Source organism: Oncorhynchus clarkii, chromosome 31 (genome assembly GCF_045791955.1).
Source record: "Oncorhynchus clarkii lewisi isolate Uvic-CL-2024 chromosome 31, UVic_Ocla_1.0, whole genome shotgun sequence".
Classification (NCBI taxonomy): domain Eukaryota; kingdom Metazoa; phylum Chordata; class Actinopteri; order Salmoniformes; family Salmonidae; genus Oncorhynchus; species Oncorhynchus clarkii.
Window position 1 is genome coordinate 26,505,522 of NC_092177.1, and position 21,290 is coordinate 26,526,811.

A 21,290-nucleotide genomic window follows, 5' to 3' on the forward strand; every position below is an offset into this window, starting at 1 on the left:
AGTAGGGGAGGGGAGTTTACTGACTGACAACACTGGATATAAATTATTTCACTGATCAACAGCGGCCCTTAGAGTCCAAAACACGAACACCAGATTATAGTTGAATCTGTAAAAACGTAGAAATTATTAATCACTTCACAGCACTACTTTCCTTCCAACATTTATCAAATAGCTAATTAAAAACGGTGCTTGGTGTAATCTCAATAAATTCAGTCACTGTAATACAATGACAAGGCAAATAGCAACAATATGATACTAAAGCATGACACACTATCCTCTCAGCCACAATATGGAACACGTGTAAAAACATTTCCATGGATCCGCCTTCCAACCCATTATTGAACCACAGAGTAAAACAAGTATGTTGAGCTATATTTGACATATGACAAGCAGTCAACACTGGTTAAGTGACTATTTAGTAATTTCATAGTCACTTTATCAAACCACAACGGTTGGCACAAGGGAGCAGTATGAGAGAGCGAAGCAGAAATCTGCTTCTATCATGACATAAGTAGCGCTGTCCACACAGTGGTGCTGAAATATCCTTACCACAATACCTCGTTTCTATTGTAGCACTTAGATTAAAAACAACTCAGCAGGCATACTATATATAAAAAAAATAATAATCCGAACAACGTGGAGTAATTTCCACTATAGTAGAACGTAATATGTTAACGTCAAAACCTCAATCTGAAAACTCAGCTGACAATATAAAAGCCAAAGCTAACCACAAAAATATGTAGCTGCTGATTTAACTATGCTGTTGACTAGAGAAATACTGAGTACATAAACATTTACGCACTATAACAAAAACAAAGGACAAATTATTTATTAATAAGAGCAGTATTTCAACCAACTGAGCAATATAATGTAAGATCCAATAAACTCACCTCTAGTGGCGAGTCTGGTTCATCCAGGATATTATTTTCACTCTGCATCCGCTGCATCGTCCCTGTAGAACTGGGGTCCATTATCAGTACGTTCTGACTACAGGGTCTGACGAACTTACAGTCACTCTTTCTGGAGTCAGTCGTACTGCACACCTCGTAATTGTACACGTGCTGTAGAGTTCCTGTCCCCAAAGTGTCTGCGTAACGCGGTGGATAATACGGAATAACCGGGAGACTGGAATGATAAAGAACGCGAGACTGTCTCCATCTGTATATTTTCACTGATATAATAACCACTAAACATGTGATGAACAGAAATGAGACTACAGCCAAAGCCAAAACTAAGTAAAAAGTCAGGTTGTCATTGTACTCCTTGTCGTGCGTAAAGTCAGTGAACTCCGAGAGCACTTCAGGGAAGCTGTCCGCCACCGCCACGTTAACATTGACTGTAGCTGAACGAGAGGGCTGCCCGTTGTCCTCCACTACAACAGTGAGCCTTTGTTTCACAGCATCTTTATCATTGACTTGACGTATAGTTCTTATTTCTCCATTCTGTATGCCTACTTCAAACAGCGCCCTTTCTGTCGCTTTCTGCAGTTTATACGAGAGCCAGGCATTCTGTCCAGAGTCCACATCAACAGCCACCACTTTAGTGACAAGATAGCCCACTTCTGCTGAACGAGGCACCATTTCAGACACCAGAGAGCTGCTAGTCTGGACTGGGTACAGAACCTGAGGCGTGTTGTCATTCTGGTCCTGGATCATTAATTTCACAGTCACATTGCTACTGAGAGGAGGAGAGCCTCCGTCTTGCGCCATAACCACGAGTGTAAGCTCTTTGATTTGTTCGTAATCAAAGGAGCGTACCGCATGTATAACCCCACTCTCTGCATTTACCGAAACATAAGCAGCCACAGGAGTCCCGTTGACGTCAGTATCCTCCAGAATGTAGTAAATACGGGAATTTTGATTGGAGTCGGTGTCTTTAGCTCTAACAGTAAATATAGAGACGCCTGGAGAGTTATTCTCTGCGATATAAGAGTTGTACACGCCCCGTGGAAACACTGGGGCATTGTCGTTGACATCTGACACCTTCAGGTGAAATGTTCTCTTACTTGAGAGAGGAGGCGACCCTGCGTCCGTGGCGACTACAGTTATGTTATGTTCTGACACGCTCTCGCGGTCTAAAACAGCATCGGTTACCAAGGTGTAGTAATTTCTTAAATTAGAATTTATCTTAAAGGGGATGTTTTTCTCTAGGCTACAGCTCACATGTCCGTTTTCACCTGAATCAAGGTCTTTAACGTTGATGATACCGATGGTTGTACCCGGAGGAGAGTCTTCAGAAATCGGACTCGTGAATGACATGACGCTTATAACAGGCTCATTATCGTTTTTATCAATGACCTCAACAATAACTTTACTCGAATCCGTTAAGCCTCCATGGTCCTTTGCTTCAATTCTCAGTTCAAACCTTTTCTCTTTTTCGTAATCAATCAACCCAGAAACGGATATTCTGCCTGTGGTTTCATTGATAGTCAACACATCAGCAAGACCACCATTCATGTCTGAAATAGAGTATACAATAAAACTATTCGTCCCGCTGTCTGCATCACTGGCATTTACGATGGTAATATATGTGCCTTTCGGTGCGTTTTCCATCACAGTAGCCATGTACAATGACTGGTTAAACACAGGCGCATTGTCATTGGCATCCAGGACAGTGATATCTATATTTACTGTGCCAGATCTCTGCTGATTTCCACCGTCTACAGCGATTAGCTTTAAAGAGAGACGAGGATGCTTTTCTCTATCTAACGGTTGCTGGAGGACCATCTCAGCATATTTTCTTCCATCGGCATTTGGATGTTGTTTTAGAATGAAATTATCGTTTGAACTTAAAACATACTCCTGTAGGCCATTAGATCCTACATCAGAGTCCTCTGCACTGGCTAACGCAAAACGCGCACCAATAACAGCGGATTCACTGATTTCTAAATGTATATGATTTTTCTTAAATATTGGAGAATTATCGTTAATGTCCAGGATTTCTATTGTAACGTGATGAAGCTCCATTGGATTTTCTAGAATAATTTCGAAGCTGAAGCTACACGGTGTGACGTCGCCACAAAGCTGCTCTCGGTCTATTCTCTCACTCACGACTAGAATCCCTTTGTCTGTCTTCAGCTCTGTGTACTGAATGCTTTCTCCTGTCACGATACGGGCCCGACCCGCTCTGAGCCTTTTCAAATCTAACCCCAGGTCTTGAGCTACGTTACCGATAAGAGAACCTTTCTTCATCTCCTCCGGAATGGAATAGCGGATTTGACCACTGACAATATGACTGAAATACAGGAGGAAAATAAGTACTTGCCACGGCAGTCCACAGCACAAACGCCATCTTAAGTATTTAGGTTGAAAGAATCCTTCCAATGCCATAGCCAACAAATAATAGATCCAACAGAAATATTCCTTTTATCCTCAACAAATAGAAGAGCGATATTTTACTTATATTTAAGTCCAGGCTATTTTCACCGTCTTCTTTCGATATCTGTAAAGACCAGAGCGAGTGTCTCTCTGTCGCACCCACCTCATGTGAAGCGCAGAGTCTCTCCCTCTCCTCTGGGCAGAGCGCAGTGATAGGGGAGGGGACTCTTCAGACTGACAACACTGGACAGAAATTATTTCACTGATCAACAGCGGCTCTCAGAGTCCAGAAAATGAACATACATTATATTTGAATCTGTAAAAACGTAGAAAATATTAAACAATTTACAGCACTAATTTGTTCTCAAAATATTTCAAATAGCTTGTTGAACACGGTGCTAGGTGAAATCTAAATAAATGAAACGTTAAATGACTATAATACTTGGACCAGTAAGGCAAATAGCAATCATTTGAAACTAAATCATGCTACACTATCCTCTTAGCAATATATTCGAACGTGCCTAAAAACATTTCCGTGGATCCGCCATCCAAAGCATTATTGAACAACATATTCCGTTCGAAAGTGGGTTGGTTACTGACAAGCAGTTAACACTGCTCAAGGGACTCCAATACGACTCTTTGTCATAACACTGCCGTTGGAACAAGGGAGAGCAGACCTATGATTCTATCAGGACAGAAGTGGCGCTGTCCACAGAGAGTGTTGCTGAAATGGCCACACAGCCCACATTGCTGCTATTGTGATGAAAACAAATCGGTAGGTATCCTATAAAAGCCCAAACTAACCACTAGACAAATCATCGCTTCTATTGTAGCTATTAGTTTGCTAACGTCGAAACCACAGAATAAAAACTCAAGTGGCAATGGAAATCTATGAAAGCCCAAGCTAACCACAACAATAGTTAACAGCTGGTTTGAATGAATACTGTTAACTGCAGAAATATTAAGTAGGCACAATAGGTAAAATGGTTACAAAGGCCACTTTAAAAAAGTATTGAAAATATATATTCCAACCCAATGAGCCATACTGTTTAAACTCCAACACACTCACCTCTAGTGGGGAGTCTGGTTCATCCAGGATGTTCTGTTCACTCTGCATCCGCTGCATCGTCCCTGTAGAACTGGGGTCCATTATCAGCACGTTCTGACTACAGGGTCTGACGAACTTACAGTCGCTCTTTCTGGAGTCAGTCGTCCTGCACACCTCGTAATTGTACACGTGCGGTAGAGTTCCTGTCCCCAAAGTGTCTGCGTAACGCGGTGGATAATACGGAATAACCGGGAGACTGGAATGATAGAGGACGCGAGACTGTCTCCATCTGTATATTTTTACTGATATAATAACCACTAAACATGTGATGAACAGAAATGAGACTACAGCCAAAGCCAAAACTAAGTAAAAAGTCAGGTTGTCATTGTACTCCTTGTCGTGCGTAAAGTCAGTGAACTCCGAGAGCACTTCAGGGAAGCTGTCCGCCACCGCCACGTTAACATTGACTGTAGCTGAACGAGATGGCTGCCCGTTGTCCTCCACTACAACAGTGAGCCTTTGTTTCACAGCATCTTTATCAGTGACTTGGCGTACAGTTCTTATTTCTCCATTCTGTAAGCCCACTTCAAACAGCGCCCTGTCTGTCGCTTTCTGCAGTTTATACGAGAGCCAGGCATTCTGTCCAGAGTCCACATCAACAGCCACCACTTTAGTGACAAGATAGCCCACATCTGCTGAACGAGGCACTATTTCAGCCACTAGAGAGCTGCTAGTCTGTACTGGGTACAGAACCTGAGGCGCGTTGTCGTTCTGATCTTGTATGAAGATGTTAACACTCACATTACTACTCAGGGGAGGAGAGCCTCCGTCTTGCGCCTTAGCCACAAGTTTTAACTCTTTAATTTGTTCATAATCAAAGGAACGAACCGCATGTAAAACTCCAGTTTCAGAGTTAATAGATATATAAGTAGAGACTGGAGTTCCACTGATCTGCGTGTCCTCCAAAATATACGAGATTCTAGCGTTCTGATTCCAGTCAGAGTCCCGCGCGCTGACAGTAAATATGGACATTCCAGGAGAGTTATTCTCTGTGACGTAAGTCGAGTATGAGCCCTGATGAAACAATGGAGCATTGTCATTTACGTCTGAGATTCTAAGGTGTAATGTCCTGGTGCTAGAGAGTGGAGGTGAACCAGAATCTGTCGCTGTTATGGTTATGTTGTATTCTGGTGTCGTTTCCCGGTCAAAAGTTAAATCAGTGATCAAATTGTAATAATTTGTCATAGATAATTTGATCTTAAATGGGAGGTTCGTATCTATAGAGCATGTAACCTGACCATTCCTCTCAGAATCGACGTCTTTGACATTGATTATCGCAATGGTTGTTCCCAAAGGAGAATCTTCAGACACAGGGCTGGAGAAAGACATGACGTTTATAACAGGTGCGTTGTCATTTATGTCAACTATTTCTATGACAACTTTACCGAGGTCTGTTAAACCACCTTGGTCTTTAGCCTCAACTCTAATTTCATATTTCTTGTCTTTTTCAAAATCTATTTGTCCAGCTACAGATATTTTGCCAGTTGTCCTGTCAATTTCAAATATATCTGCTAAGTTCCCTTTTAAGTTAGAAAATGAATAAGTAACTAACCCATTCGAACCACTGTCTGCATCGCTGGCATTTAAGGTTGTGATAAAGGTGCCTTTCTGTGCGTTTTCCATCACAGTAGCCATGTACACTGACTGGTTAAACACAGGCGCATTGTCATTGACATCTAGGACAGTGATCTCTATATTTACTGTGCCAGATCTCTGCGGATTTCCACCGTCTTCAGCGATTAGCTTTAGAGAGATACGAGGATGCTCCTCTCTATCTAACGGTTTCTGTAAAATCATTTCGGCAAACCTTCTACCATCAGGATTCGCATGCTGTTTCAGAATAAAATTGTCATTCGTGGTTAAAACATAATTCTGTAGACCGTTAACTCCTACGTCATGATCCTCAGCACTCTCCAACACAAAACGAGATCCCAGAGTGGCGGATTCACTGATTTCAAATTTGATGTGATTATTCGGAAAAATAGGGGCATGATCATTTACATCCAAAATTTCCACAGTCACGCGATGAAGCTCCATTGGATTTTCTAGAATAATTTCGAAGTTGAAGCTACACGGTGTGACATCGCCACAAAGCTGCTCTCGGTCTATTCTCTCACTCACGACTAGAATCCCTTTGTCTGTCTTCAGCTCTGTGTACTGAATGCTTTCTCCGGTCACGATACGGGCCCGGCCCGCTCTGAGCCTTTTCATATCTAACCCCAGGTCTTGAGCTACGTTACCGATAAGAGAACCTTTCTTCATCTCCTCCGGAATGGAATAGCGGATTTGGCCACTGACAATATGACTGAAATACAGGAGGAAAATAAGTACTTGCCACCGCAGTCCACAACCCAAACGCCATTTTATACATTTAGGCTGAAGGAATCCTTCCAATGCCATAGCCAACAGCGAAGAAATCCAATACAAATATTCCGTATAATGGGTTCTCAGATCCCGCCAACAAACTGAAGAGTAAATATTCAAAGTATTATTTCAATACAGGCTATTTTCGTGTCCCCTTCATTTATCGGTAGCATGTCTGGATCAGAGCGATGGTGTCTCTGTCTCGCCCCGCCTCAAATGAAGCGCAGTCTCTCCCTCTCCTCTGTTTGAGCGCAGTGATAGGGGAGGGGACTCTACTGACTGACAACACTGCACAGAAATAATTTCACTGATCAACAGCGGCCCTCAGTGTCCAACATATTAACATCAAAAACCTTTCGGAAATAATTTAACACAGTACAGGATTAGTTCCTTTCCAAACTGATCCATATACAAACCACTAGCAAAACACTTCACTTTCTGCAATCTAAATAAATTAACGTTCCTAACTACAATTATATGATACTTTTATAGCCTACTAAAGAATACCACTATCCCATCAAACTCAGATTGGATCGTGCATAACAAGTATTCCATGAAACAGTCTTGCAAACCATGGCAAACCAATACCTATGCATGTTGAAAGTAATATGCTTCGTAAAGGATAAAATCTATAGCGACATTTGGTCAGAGGTACGAAGAAGGGATAATACAAAGTGTGAGAGAGCGAAGCAGCCCTCTGCTGCTATGAAGACACAAGCGTCGCTGTCCACACATGGTGGTGCTGAAGCAACATTGCAACACTACAGAATTACAAATAAATCACAGGCACTAACGCTCAGTTCGAAATAGGCTACATCTCTAAAAACACAGCACACATACAAAACGAACCTAAAACTTTTTATAGGTTACTAAAACAATACGTAATCCTTGATTTACTGCTATAAAATAGAGTAGAGAGAGAAACCCAACTACTGAGATACCGATAAAAAAGAGTGAGGAACCCGGGCAAAACAGTTGAGAAAAAGTTATACAAACAAACTTATTGTAAAGATGTACTGCAACAAAATGAGCTACTTTATTTAAACTCCAAGAAACTCACCTCTAGTGGAGAGTCTGGTTCATCCAGGATGTTCTGTTCACTCTGCATCCGCTGCATCGTCCCTGTAGAACTGGGGTCCATTATCAGTACGTTCTGACTACAGGGTCTGACGAACTTACAGTCACTCTTTCTGGAGTCAGTCGTCCTGCACACCTCGTAATTGTACACGTGCTGTAGAGTTCCTGTCCCCAAAGTGTCTGCGTAACGCGGTGGATAATACGGAATAACCGGGAGATTGGAATGATAGAGGACGCGAGACTGTCTCCATCTGTATATTTTCACTGATATAATAACCACTAAACATGTGATGAACAGAAATGAGACAACAGCCAAAGCCAAGGCTAAGTAAAAAGTCAGGTTGTCATTGTAGTCCTTGTCGTGCGTAAAGTCAGTGAACTCCGAGAGCACTTCGGGGAAGCTGTCCGCCACCGCTACGTTAACATTGACTGTAGCTGAACGAGAGGGCTGCCCGTTGTCCTCCACTACAACAGTGAGCCTTTGTTTCACAACATCTTTATCAGTGACTTGGCGTATAGTTCTTATTTCTCCATTCTGTAAGCCTACTTCAAACAGCGCCCTGTCTGTCGCTTTCTGCAGTTTATACGAGAGCCAGGCATTCTGTCCAGAGTCGACATCAACAGCCACCACTTTAGTGACAAGATAGCCCACATCTGCAGAACGAGGCACCATTTCAGCCACCAGAGAGCTGCTCGTCTGGACTGGGTACAGAACCTGAGGCGTGTTGTCGTTCTGGTCAAGGATGCTGATTTTGACTGTGGCATTGCTGCTGAGAGGCGGGGAGCCTCCATCTTGAGCTTTAATATAAATCTCAAATGATTTAGTTTGCTCATAATCGAAGGAGCGCACTGCTTGGATGGAACCTGTCTCCGCATTAACAGAGATGTAGGACGATATCGGATTCCCATTAAATTGAGAATCTATGAGCACGTAGGACATGCGTGCGTTCTGACCCCAATCTGAGTCGTGAGCCTTCACAGAAAACACTGACACCGCAGGAACGTTGTTTTCCACCACAGTGGCAGAGTATAAACTCTGCTCAAAAACGGGCGCATTGTCATTAACGTCTGAGATTCTCAGTGTGATGGTTTTACTGGCCGACAGGGGCTGGATACCCTCATCTACGGCGGTGAATGTAATGTTATATTCGGCATTACGCTCTCTGTCCAAAACACCATCTGTCACAAGGGTGTAATAGCTCTTTAGAGACGACTGGATGGCAAACGGGATCTTGGTATTTATCGAACATTCTACCTTTCCGTTTTTACCAGAATCGATGTCTTTGACATTTATTATAGCCACGGTTGTGCCACTGATCGAATCTTCAGATATTGGATTCGAGAATGACGTTAGTGTAATCAAGGGGACGTTGTCATTCACATCAATAACGTCAATAATGACTTTTGTGGAGTCCATTTGTCCTCCTTGGTCTTTAGCCTGTAAACCGAGTTCATATTGCTTATTCTTTTCATAATCAATTTGGCCAGTTACTGTTATTTTGCCTGTATTCTCATCTAAAGAAAATAATTCTGCGACGTCGGGAGGTACACGAGCAAAATGGTAAGTGACATGACCGTATGGCCCCTCATCTGCGTCAGTGGCACTTACAGTAGTCACTACAGTGCCTGTGGCTGCATTTTCGGTTACAGACGCTTTAAAAATCGAATGCATAAAAATGGGGCCATTATCATTGGCATCAAGCACAGTTATGTGTATTTGAAGTGCTCCAGATCTCTGCGGGTCCCCGCCGTCTACAGCAATCAATGTGAGAAGCAGTTTATCCCTTTTCTCTCGGTCTAAAGGCGCAAACAGATACATCTCCACATATTTGCTGCCATCGGGACCAGTCTGGATTTTAATGCTGAAATTATCAGTAGGGTGCAAGGTGTAGCCTTGCAGTGTATTGATACCGACATCTGGGTCTGTCGCACTCTCCTGTAATATCCTCGTACCCGGCAGAGTAGACTCTGAGATTTCTATTTGAATTTCTTTTTCAGTAAAGAAGGGCGAGTTGTCGTTAACATCTAGTATTTCCACCACAATGCTAAGCAGCTGCATAGGATTCATCATAATCATCTCGAAGCTCAAGCTGCAGGGCGATGTCTGTCCGCATAGCTGCTCCCTGTCTATCCTCTCTCCTACGACCAGTGTCCCTTTGTCTACATCCAACCTAATATACTCGCTGCTATCGCCGCTAACAATGCGAGCGCCACCCGATTTCATTCGTTTAGCGTTCATTCCTAAATCCTCCGCAACATTTCCAACAAACGAGCCCTTTCTCATCTCCTCTGGGATAGAATAACGAATCTGCCCGTGAATAATCTGGGCGAGGAAAACAAGAATAAAGGCCTGTACTTGCCGTTTAAGCGAGCGTCCATTTCTGGCAGAACCCGTGGACTCAAACCAAAGCATCGAATTCCACATGGTAAAATGTCAAATAAGACGACACAAGCTATATTCAAATTCGATTAAACACATCTGGTCACTGTTGAAACTCTAAGCTAGAATCCATCAATGTAATAGCTCGTGTAAACAAAAAAAGGATAGTGAAAAAAGAGCGCATTCGTGCTGAGACCTCACTCTCTGACACTGAGGGAATATGGGAGGTACTGAGGAGGGTACAGCAGTGTTCACATCGGTTCAAGTATGATTTTAAGACCAACAGCGGCCCGCAGAGTCCAATATGAAAATAGTTGGTCACTCAATATAATTACGTGAGAAACGCATGCAATCATATTCTCTAAATTATCAACGCCAAATGTACTTCAAGTACTACAAACAACGAAACAGTTATTTGAAGGAGAAAGACCACAACGGGATAGATGATGTAAAAGGCAAACATCACTTTACGAATTATCCTTCGAACCATGATTAATTACCTGGTTCAAAACACCAGGAGCACAATGTCAGCATAAGACCCTTCACCCATACCGCCAGAGGACGTTATGTGACATTTCAACATTCTCTGATGTTTTACTATGAAACTTTGGACATATTGATGAGATGTATTTCAATGCAAGTTGCTATAATTTTACCTCATTAAACTCACCTCTAGTGGAGAGTCTGGCTCATCCAGGATGTTATTTTCACTCTGCATCCGCTGCATCGTCCCTGTAGAACTGGGGTCCATTATCAGTACGTTCTGACTACAGGGTCTGACGAACTTACAGTCACTCTTTCTGGAGTCAGTCGTCCTGCACACCTCGTAATTGTACACGTGCTGTAGAGTTCCTGTCCCCAAAGTGTCTGCGTAACGCGGTGGATAATACGGAATAACCGGGAGATTGGAATGATAGAGGACGCGAGATTGTCTCCATCTGTATATTTTCACTGATATAATAACCAATAAACATGTGATGAACAGAAATGAGACTACAGCCAAAGCCAAGACTAAGTAAAAAGTCAGGTTGTCATTGTACTCCTTGTCGTGAGTAAAGTCAGTGAACTCCGAGAGCACTTCAGGGAAGCTGTCTGCCACTGCCACGTTAACGTTGACTGTAGCTGAACGAGAGGGCTGCCCGTTGTCCTCCACTACAACAGTGAGCCTTTGTTTCACAGCATCTTTATCATTGACTTGGCGAATAGTTCTTATTTCTCCATTCTGTAAGCCCACTTCAAACAGCGCCTTGTCTGTCGCTTTCTGCAGTTTATACGAGAGCCAGGCATTCTGTCCAGAGTCCACATCAACAGCCACCACTTTAGTGACAAGATATCCCACATCTGCTGAACGAGGCACCATTTCAGCCACCAGAGAGCTGCTAGTCTGGACTGGGTACAGAACCTGAGGCGCGTTGTCGTTCTGGTCCTGGACTAATATTCTAACAGCGACCACTGAACTGAGAGGTGGAGACCCTCCATCACGGGCAGTGACGTTGAATTGAAACGACTTGATTTGTTCATAATCGAATGACCTAACAGCATGGATGGCGCCATTTTCTGAATTTACTGAGACAACAGAGGAAGCAGTCACCCCGTTAACTTGTTTATCATCGAGAAAGTAGGAGACGCGGGCATTTTGACCCCAGTCAGCGTCACTCGCTCTCACTGAGAATATAGAAAACCCTGGGGAATTGTTTTCCTGAATAGACTTACTATATACAGGTTGATCAAACTTGGGTGGGTTATCATTCACATCTGATACTTTAACGGTTATGTTCTTATTGCTGGAGAGAGGCGGAGTCCCTTCATCTGAAACTGTAATGGTGACGTTGTACTCAGACACGGTTTCTCTATCCAATGTGCTATCAGTGACTATTGTATAATAATCCGTTAACGATGACTCTATTTTGAACGGAAAATCTGCGTTAATATAGCACTGGACAACACCGTTAATTTCAGAGTCTGCATCTTCGACATTAATTACAGCTACAGTGGTTCCAGGGGGAGAGTCCTCAGGAATCGAGTTTGAAAATGACATAAGCTGTATTGTTGGAACGTTGTCATTTTCATCAGTAATTTGAATAACAACCTTGCACGTATCAGAGAGGCTACCACTATCTTTTGCCAAAACATTTAATTGATAATATTTTGTCTTTTCAAAATCCAGTCTTCCTACCACTTTAATCTCTCCAGTTTCCACGTTGAGCTCGAACAGCTCCTTCGCCTCTTTAGCAACATGAGCGATGGAGAAAGTGACCTCTCCATTCACCCCTTGGTCTGCATCGTCTGCGCTAACGGTAGTTACAAACGTACCAACAGGGGAATTCTCATTCACATTAGCTTTGTAAACGGGCAGGCCACAAACTGGTGCGTTGTCATTCACATCCATGACAGTAATATCGATGCGGACAGTGCCAGATCTCTGAGGCTCCCCGCCATCAGTCGCAGTCAGCACCAGCGAAAGCGTCTCCTGTTTCTCCCTATCTAACGGGTTTTGCAGGATCATCTCGACGTATTTAACTCCATCTGGTTGGCTGTGTACCTCTAATTTAAAATGATCTGTCGGTTTTAGTGAATAATTCTGTATACCGTTGACCCCAACGTCAAGGTCGACGGCGCTCTCAATAGAAAATCGTGCCCCAGACACGGCAGATTCACTGATTTCCAATTGGATTTCATCCTTGGGAAAGGACGGGGTGTTATCGTTAATGTCACGAACCTCTACTGTAACTCGATATAACTGAATGGGGTTTTCTATGATAAGCTCAAAGCTGAAGCTACAAGGCGTAGTCTGTCCGCAGAGCTCCTCTCGGTCGATTCTCTCTTTAACAACGAGAAGCCCTTTGTCTCGGTTCAGAAAAACATACTGTCGCGCTCCTTTTGTTATAATGCGAGCTTTACCGGACACTAGTCTCTTCACCTCCAATCCCAAATCTCTACCAATGTTTCCAACGATCGACCCCTCTGACTGCTCCTCTGGTATGGAATATCGTGCCTGCCCAGTTACAGAATCTAGGGCGCTCAGACAAAGAATGTAAAACAGTACTTGCCACCCGCCTCTGCGCCCTGTCGTACACCAATCACCCATTCCACCGAATAAAAACAGATTACCCGTATATTTACTGTTTTTGGTTGTATAATATCGATCATCAGCACATCCAGAAATGATAAAAAAATAATAATCGACTGTATTTCCCAGGGAAACGAAATAAAATAATCCGCGAGGACGTTAATACCAAGAGCTCTCCGTCCGTTTGAGAAGGTCTCTGTGTGCGTCGATCAGTATCAGAGAATATAGGATGGGCCACTGCGCCACCCAGAGAGATAAATAACCTGTAGAGACTATCATTGATCAACAGCGGCACTCAGAGTCCGAACACGGCAAACGCACTATAGAAACGATGCTACAGTATCCAAATGTATTACACAAAACGTCAACCAATAATCAATGACGCACAGCGCAAGACAGCTAAGATGTTAATGTAAAACCGAGCATTGACAACTACAGCATTTACAATGTGCTTTAGGAAAAATAGAACTCACAATAGCTACAAAATAGAATTTAAAAACAATGTATAAACTAATCGAATATATTTTAGAATGTGTCAGGCTACTATAAACATAAGCACCACCTAACATCAACGGTCTAAGACTTCAACACCAGGGAAGTGGACAGCGACAGTGCGTATGTTGCACATGTAATCTTCCCAATTAATATGTGATCTTTCCTCTCAGTAACTAATCATCAATGCAATAGTGTTTTACCTACAACCTAAAAGTTTGAGAACTGTATACTGTTTAGCCTAATCATTTTAACGCATGAAGTAGGCCTAAATCACATACAATTACACTCGTTCAGAAGTCAACAGTTAAAAGGAGGCAATGCATACACTGTAGTGAGCGGAACAGTCCTATGCTCGCTATCAAGACAAAACAGACGCTGTCCACATTGAGGTCGTGTTAAAATGCCGGACAAAGGAAAACCGTTCGTTCTATCACTTAGCTTTTACACACTGAAATAATTTTATGGAAAATCAGCAGGCATACTACACAAAAGCAAAGCAGACCAAAAAAACATTTCTGACTTCGTTACAAAAAAAAAATATACATAACCTTTGATTTAGCAAAAAGAAGAGAGATGATGAGAAAAAGGAGCCTCGAGTCTCCAGAACAAAACAGCTGAAATAACGATTTTTTTTATTTACTGCGAGACAATGGCTTTTCTACAACAAACTCACCTCTAGTGGAGAGTCTGGTTCATCCAGGATGTTCTGTTCACTCTGCATCCGCTGCATCGTCCCTGTACAACTGGGGTCCATTATAAGTACGTTCTGACTACAGGGTCTGACGAACGTACAGTCACTCTTTCTGGAGTCAGTCGTCCTGCACACCTCGTAATTGTACACGTGCTGTAAAGTTCCTGTCCCCAAAGTGTCTGCGTAACGCGGTGGATAATACGGAATAACCGGGAGATTGGAATGATAGAGGACGCGAGACTGTCTCCATCTGTATATTTTTACTGATATAATAACCACTAAACATGTGATGAACAGAAATGAGACTACAGCCAAAGCCAAGACTAAGTCAAAAGTCAGGTTGTCATTGTACTCCGTGTCGTGCGTAAAGTCAGTGAACTCCGAGAGCACTTCAGGGAAGTTGTCCGCCACCGCCACGTTAACATTGACTGTAGCTGAACGAGAGGGCTGCCCGTTGTCCTCCACTACAACAGTGAGCCTTTGTTTCACAGCATCTTTATCAGTGACTTGGCGTATAGTTCTTATTTCTCCATTCTGTAAACCGACTTCAAACAGCGCCCTGTCTGTCTCTTTCTGCAGTTTATACGAGAGCCAGGCATTCTGTCCAGAGTCCACATCAACAGCCACCACTTTACTGACAAGATAGCCTACATCAGCTGAATGAGGCACCAATTCAGCCACCAGAGAGCTGCTAGTCTGGACTGGGTACAGAACCTGAGGCGCGTTGTCGTTCTGGTCCTGGACTAATATTCCAACAGCGACCACTGAACTGAGAGGTGGAGACCCTCCATCACGGGCAGTGACGTTGAATTGAAACGACTTGATTTGTTCATAATCGAATGACCTAACAGCATGGATGGCGCCATTTTCTGAATTTACTGAGACGAAAGAGGAAGCAGTCACCCCGTTAACTTGTTTATCATCGAGAAAGTAGGAGACGCGGGCATTTTGACCCCAGTCAGCGTCACTCGCTCTCACTGAGAATATAGAAAACCCTGGGGAATTGTTTTCCTGAATAGACTTACTATATACAGGTTGATCAAACTTGGGTGGGTTATCATTCACATCTGATACTTTAACAGTTATGTTCTTATTGCTGGAGAGAGGCGGAGTCCCTTCATCTGAAACTGTAATGGTGACGTTGTACTCAGACACGGTTTCTCTGTCCAATGTGCTATCAGTGACTATTGTATAATAATCGGTTAACGATGACTCTATTTTGAACGGAATATCTGCGTTAATATAGCAAAGAACGACACCGTTGCCGTCTGAGTCTGCGTCTTCAACATTAATAACAGCTACAGTGGTACCAGGGGGAGAGTCCTCGGGAATCGAGTTAGAATGTGACATGAGTTGTATTGTGGGGACATTATCGTTCTCATCAATAATTTGAATGACAACTTTACACGTATCAGTAAACCCTCCTTGGTCCCTCGCTTTCACGTTTAATTGATAGTTTTTTGTCTTTTCAAAATCCAGGTTTCCTACCAATTTGATTTCCCCTGTATTCACATTAAGCTCAAACAGCTCCTTCGCCTCTTTAGCAACATGAGCGATGGAGAAAGTGACCTCTCCATTCACCCCTTGGTCTGCATCGTCTGCGCTAACGGTGGTTATCAAAGTCCCTTTTGGGGAGCTCTCCTTAACGTATGTTTTATAAACGGGTTGACCACATACTGGCGCATTATCATTGACATCCAGCACGGTAATATGGATGCGGACAGTTCCAGTCCTCTGAGGCTCGCCTCCGTCAGTAGCAATAAGCATCAGAGACAGAGACTCATGTTCCTCTCTGTCTAGGGGGGTTTGCAAAACCATCTCAATGTATTTACCACCATCGGCTTGGCTGTGTACCTCTAATTTGAAATTATCTGTCGGTCTTAGAGAATAATTCTGTATACTGTTAACACCAACGTCAGGGTCAACGGCGCTCTCCAGAGAAAAGCGCGCCCCGGAGACGGCATTTTCGCTGATTTCCAAATTGATTTCATCCTTTGGAAAGGACGGGGTGTTATCGTTAATGTCACGAACCTCTACTGTAACTCGATATAACTGAATGGGGTTTTCTATGATAAGCTCAAAGCTGAAGCTACAAGGCGTAGTCTGTCCGCATAGCTCCTCTCGGTCGATTCTCTCTTTAACAACGAGGAGCCCTTTGTCTCGGTTCAGATCTACATACTGTCGCGCTCCTTTTGTTATAATGCGAGCTTTACCTGACACTAGTCTCTTCACCTCCAAACCCAAATCTCTACAAATGTTTCCAACGATCGACCCCTCTGACTGCTCCTCTGGTATGGAATATCGTGCCTGCCCAGTTACAGAATCTAGGGCGCTCAGACAAAGAATGTAAAACAGTACTTGCCACCCGCCTCTGCGCCCTGTCGTACACCAATCACCCATTCCACCGAATAAAAACAGATTACCCGTATATTTACTGTTTTTGGTTGTATAATATCGATCATCAGTACATCCAAAAATGATTTAAAAAATAATCGACTGTATTTCCCAGGGAAACGAAATAAAATAATCCGCGAGGACGTTAATACCAAGAGCTCTCCGTCCGTTTGAAAAGGTATCTGTGTGCGTCGATCAGTAACAGAGAATATAGGATGGGCCACTGCGCCACCCAGAGAGATAAATAACCTGTAGAGACTATCATTGATCAACAGCGGCACTCAGAGTCCGAACACGGCAAACGCACTATAGAAACGATGCTACAGTATCCAAATGTATTACACAAAACGTCAACCAAAAATAAATGACGCACAGCGAAAGACAGCTAAGATGTTAATGTAAAACCGAACATTGACAACTACAGCATTTACAATGTGCTTTAGGAAATAAAGAATTTACAATAGCTACAAAATAGAATTTATAAAAAATGTATAAAATAATCGAATATATTTTAGAATGTGTCAGGCTACTATAAACATCAGCACCACCTAACATCAACGGTCTAAGGCTTCAACACCAGGGAAGTGGACAGCGACAGTGCGTAAGTTGCACATGTAATCTTCCCAATTAATATGTGATCTTTCCTCTCAGTAACTAATCATCAATGCAATAGTGTTTTAACTACAACCTAAAAGTTTGAGAACTGTATACTGTTTAGCCTAATCATTTTAACGCATGAAGTAGGCCTAAATCACATACAATTACACTCGTTCAGAAGTCAACAGTTAAAAGGAGGCAATGCATACACTGTAGTGAGCGGAACAGTCCTATGCTCGCTATCAAGACAAAACAGACGCTGTCCACATTGAGGTCGTGCTAAAAAAGCCGGACAACGGAAAACCGTTCTATCACTTAGCTTTTATACTCTGTTTGAAATGATTTTGCTGGAAATTCAACAGGCATACTACACAAATCAGAGCTGACCAAAACCCATGTTTGACTTCGTTACAAAAAAATATATACATAACCTTTGATTTACCAAAAAGAAGAGAGATGATGAGAAAAGGAGCCTTGATTCTCCAGAAAAAAACAGCTGAAAAAATAACGTTTTTTTTTTTAACTGCAAGACAATGGCTTTGCTACAACAAACTCACCTCTAGTGGAGAGTCTGGTTCATCCAGGATGTTCTGTTCACTCTGCATCCGCTGCATCGTCCCTGTAGAACTGGGGTCCATTATCAGTACGTTCTGACTACAGGGTCTGACGAACTTACAGTCACTCTTTCTGGAATCAGTCGTCCTGCACACCTCGTAATTGTACACGTGCTGTAGAGTTCCTGTCCCCAAAGTGTCTGCGTAACGCGGTGGATAATACGGAATAACCGGGAGATTGGAATGATAGAGAACGCGAGACTGTCTCCATCGGTATATTTTCACTGATATAATAACCACTAAACATGTGATGAACAGAAATGAGACTACAGCCAAAGCCAAGACTAAATAAAAAGTCAGGTTGTCATTGTACTCCTTGTCGTGCGTAAAGTCAGTGAACTCCGAGAGCACTTCAGGGAAGCTGTCCGCCACCGCCACGTTAACATTGACTGTAGCTGAACGAGAGGGCTGCCCGTTGTCCTCCACTACAACAGTGAGCCTTTGTTTCACAGCATCTTTATCAGTGACTTGGCGTATAGTTCTTATTTCTCCATTCTGTAAGCCCACTTCAAACAGCGCCCTGTCTGTCGCTTTCTGCAGTTTATACGAGAGCCAGGCATTCTGTCCAGAGTCCACATCAACAGCCACCACTTTAGTGACAAGATAGCCCACTTCTGCTGAACGAGGCACCAATTCAGCCACCAGAGAGCTGCTAGTCTGGACTGGGTACAGAACCTGAGGCGCGTTGTCGTTCTGGTCCTGGACTAATATTCCAACAGCGACCACTGAACTGAGAGGTGGAGACCCTCCATCACGGGCAGTGACGTTGAATTGAAACGACTTGATTTGTTCATAATCGAATGACCTAACAGCATGGATGGCGCCATTTTCTGAATTTACTGAGACGAAAGAGGAAGCAGTCACCCCGTTAACTTGTTTATCATCGAGAAAGTAGGAGACGCGGGCATTTTGACCCCAGTCAGCGTCACTCGCTCTCACTGAGAATATAGAAAACCCTGGGGAATTGTTTTCCTGAATAGACTTACTATATACAGGTTGATCAAACTTGGGTGGGTTATCATTCACATCTGATACTTTAACAGTTATGTTCTTATTGCTGGAGAGAGGCGGAGTCCCTTCATCTGAAACTGTAATGGTGACGTTGTACTCAGACACGGTTTCTCTGTCCAATGTGCTATCAGTGACTATTGTATAATAATCGGTTAACGATGACTCTATTTTGAACGGAATATCTGCGTTAATATAGCAAAGAACGACACCGTTGCCGTCTGAGTCTGCGTCTTCAACATTAATAACAGCTACAGTGGTACCAGGGGGAGAGTCCTCGGGAATCGAGTTAGAATGTGACATGAGTTGTATTGTGGGGACATTATCGTTCTCATCAATAATTTGAATGACAACTTTACACGTATCAGTAAACCCTCCGTGGTCGCTCGCCTGAACATTTAACTGATAATTTCTAGATTTTTCAAAATCCAGTTTTCCGACCACTTTAATCTCTCCAGTTTCCACGTTGAGCTCGAACAGCTCCTTCGCCTCTTTAGCAACATGAGCGATGGAGAAAGTGACCTCTCCATTCACCCCTTGGTCTGCATCGTCTGCGCTAACGGTGGTTATCAAAGTCCCTTTTGGGGAGCTCTCCTTAACGTCTGTTTTATAAACGGGTTGACCACATACTGGCGCATTATCATTGGCATCCAGCACGGTAATATGGATGCGGACAGTTCCAGTCCTCTGAGGCTCGCCTCCGTCAGTAGCAATAAGCATCAGAGACAGAGTCTCCTGTTCCTCTCTGTCTAGGGGGGTTTGCAAAACCATCTCAATGTATTTACCACCATCGGCTTGGCTGTGTACCTCTAATTTGAAATGATCTGTCGGTCTTAGAGAATAATTCTGTATACTGTTAACACCAACGTCCGGGTCAACGGCGCTCTCCAGAGAAAAGCGCGCCCCAGACACGGCAGATTCACTGATTTTGAAATGTATTTCATCCTTTGGAAAGGACGGGGTGTTATCGTTAATGTCACGAACCTCTACTGTAACTCGATATAACTGAATGGGGTTTTCTATGATAAGCTCAAAGCTGAAGCTACAAGGCGTAGTCTGTCCGCAGAGCTCCTCTCGGTCGATTCTCTCTTTAACAACGAGGAGCCCTTTGTCTCGGTTCAGATCTACATACTGTCGCGCTCCTTTTGTTATAATGCGAGCTTTACCGGACACTAGTCTCTTCACCTCCAAACCCAAATCTCTACCAATGTTTCCAACGATCGACCCCTCTGACTGCTCCTCTGGTATGGAATATCGTGCCTGCCCAGCTACAGAATCTAGACAAAGAAAGAAAAACAGTACTTGCCACCGGCCTCTGCGGTCAGTCGACCTCCAGTTACCCATTCCACTGAATAAAATCAGATCACCCCAATATTTCCTTCTTTTGATTATATAATATCGCTCATCAGTACATCCACGCAAAAATAGACAAAAGCAACAATATTTCCCAGAGAAATAAATGAAAATAATCCGTGAGGACGTTTATACGAAGAGCTCTGTGTGCGTCGATCAGTAAGAGCGAATATAGGATGGGCTACTGCGCCACCCAGAGACAGAATTGACGTGTAGAGGCCGTCACCGATCAACAGCGGCACTCAGAGTCCAAACACCGCAAACGCTCTGCAGAAACTACACAATCCACGTTTCACATGCACCAAAACGTTAGCCTGCATTCAATAACGCAAGGTACGATGTCATAGAAAAAAACAAGCATTGAAAACTTAAGTATTTATTGTGCTTCGGGAAGAAAACAAATGTATATAGACAACTACACAGGAAGACCGAAATAAGGACATGTATAACTAACTATAACTAACACCGAAGAGCAACGTCTGAGGGTTCAGCACCAGGACCGTGGATAGAGACAGATCGCTTGAGTGTTATGGAAATACAGTGCGTATATTTCCACATGCCATTTCCCACATACATTTGTGCTCTTTCCATTCTCTGTCTAGTCATTGTGTTTTACCAACTACCTAAGCCTACCTAAGCCTAGCCTAAGGATTTTTTCACAGGTCTACTTCACAGATAAATAACACTTGTTCAGCAGCCAGTGATTGAAAATAGGAAATGCATGCAAGGTATGAGTGAGCGGAGCTCCTATACTGACGAAATATGTGCTGTCCACACATTTTGTATTTCTGAAATAGCCTGACAACGTCACGTTGTATCAAT

At 43.2% G+C, this 21,290-nt stretch overlaps 5 protein-coding genes across 5 annotated transcripts; all 5 read right to left on the reverse strand.

Moving 5' to 3' along the window:
- Nucleotides 1-55: 55 nt before the first annotated feature.
- Nucleotides 56-3,430, reverse strand: LOC139390864 (protocadherin beta-4-like). The gene is made up of 3 exons (XM_071138259.1): nucleotides 2,954-3,430; nucleotides 891-1,666; nucleotides 56-67 (listed from the first exon to the last, which is right to left on the reverse strand). The coding sequence occupies exons 1-3, from the start codon at nucleotides 3,327-3,329 to the stop codon at nucleotides 56-58; spliced, it is 1,164 nt and encodes a 387-aa protein (XP_070994360.1). The 5' UTR covers nucleotides 3,330-3,430.
- A 503-nt stretch (nucleotides 3,431-3,933) lies between these two features.
- LOC139390865 (protocadherin beta-4-like) lies at nucleotides 3,934-6,825 on the reverse strand. Its single transcript, XM_071138260.1, has 3 exons — nucleotides 6,443-6,825; nucleotides 4,387-5,155; nucleotides 3,934-4,002 (listed from the first exon to the last, which is right to left on the reverse strand). The coding sequence occupies exons 1-3, from the start codon at nucleotides 6,823-6,825 to the stop codon at nucleotides 3,934-3,936; spliced, it is 1,221 nt and encodes a 406-aa protein (XP_070994361.1).
- A 1,000-nt stretch (nucleotides 6,826-7,825) lies between these two features.
- LOC139390866 (protocadherin gamma-A5-like) lies at nucleotides 7,826-10,279 on the reverse strand. The gene has a single exon (XM_071138262.1). The coding sequence runs from the start codon at nucleotides 10,277-10,279 to the stop codon at nucleotides 7,826-7,828; it is 2,454 nt and encodes an 817-aa protein (XP_070994363.1).
- A 619-nt stretch (nucleotides 10,280-10,898) lies between these two features.
- LOC139390867 (protocadherin beta-4-like) lies at nucleotides 10,899-13,334 on the reverse strand. Its single transcript, XM_071138263.1, has 3 exons — nucleotides 12,972-13,334; nucleotides 12,160-12,166; nucleotides 10,899-11,677 (listed from the first exon to the last, which is right to left on the reverse strand). Exons 1-3 carry the CDS (start codon nucleotides 13,332-13,334, stop codon nucleotides 10,899-10,901), a joined length of 1,149 nt encoding a protein of 382 aa, XP_070994364.1.
- Nucleotides 13,335-14,469: 1,135 nt separating this feature from the next.
- LOC139390868 (uncharacterized) lies at nucleotides 14,470-20,459 on the reverse strand. The gene is made up of 3 exons (XM_071138264.1): nucleotides 18,051-20,459; nucleotides 17,703-17,772; nucleotides 14,470-16,880 (listed from the first exon to the last, which is right to left on the reverse strand). Exons 1-3 carry the CDS (start codon nucleotides 20,457-20,459, stop codon nucleotides 14,470-14,472), a joined length of 4,890 nt encoding a protein of 1,629 aa, XP_070994365.1.
- Between the last annotated feature and the right edge of the window lie 831 nt (nucleotides 20,460-21,290).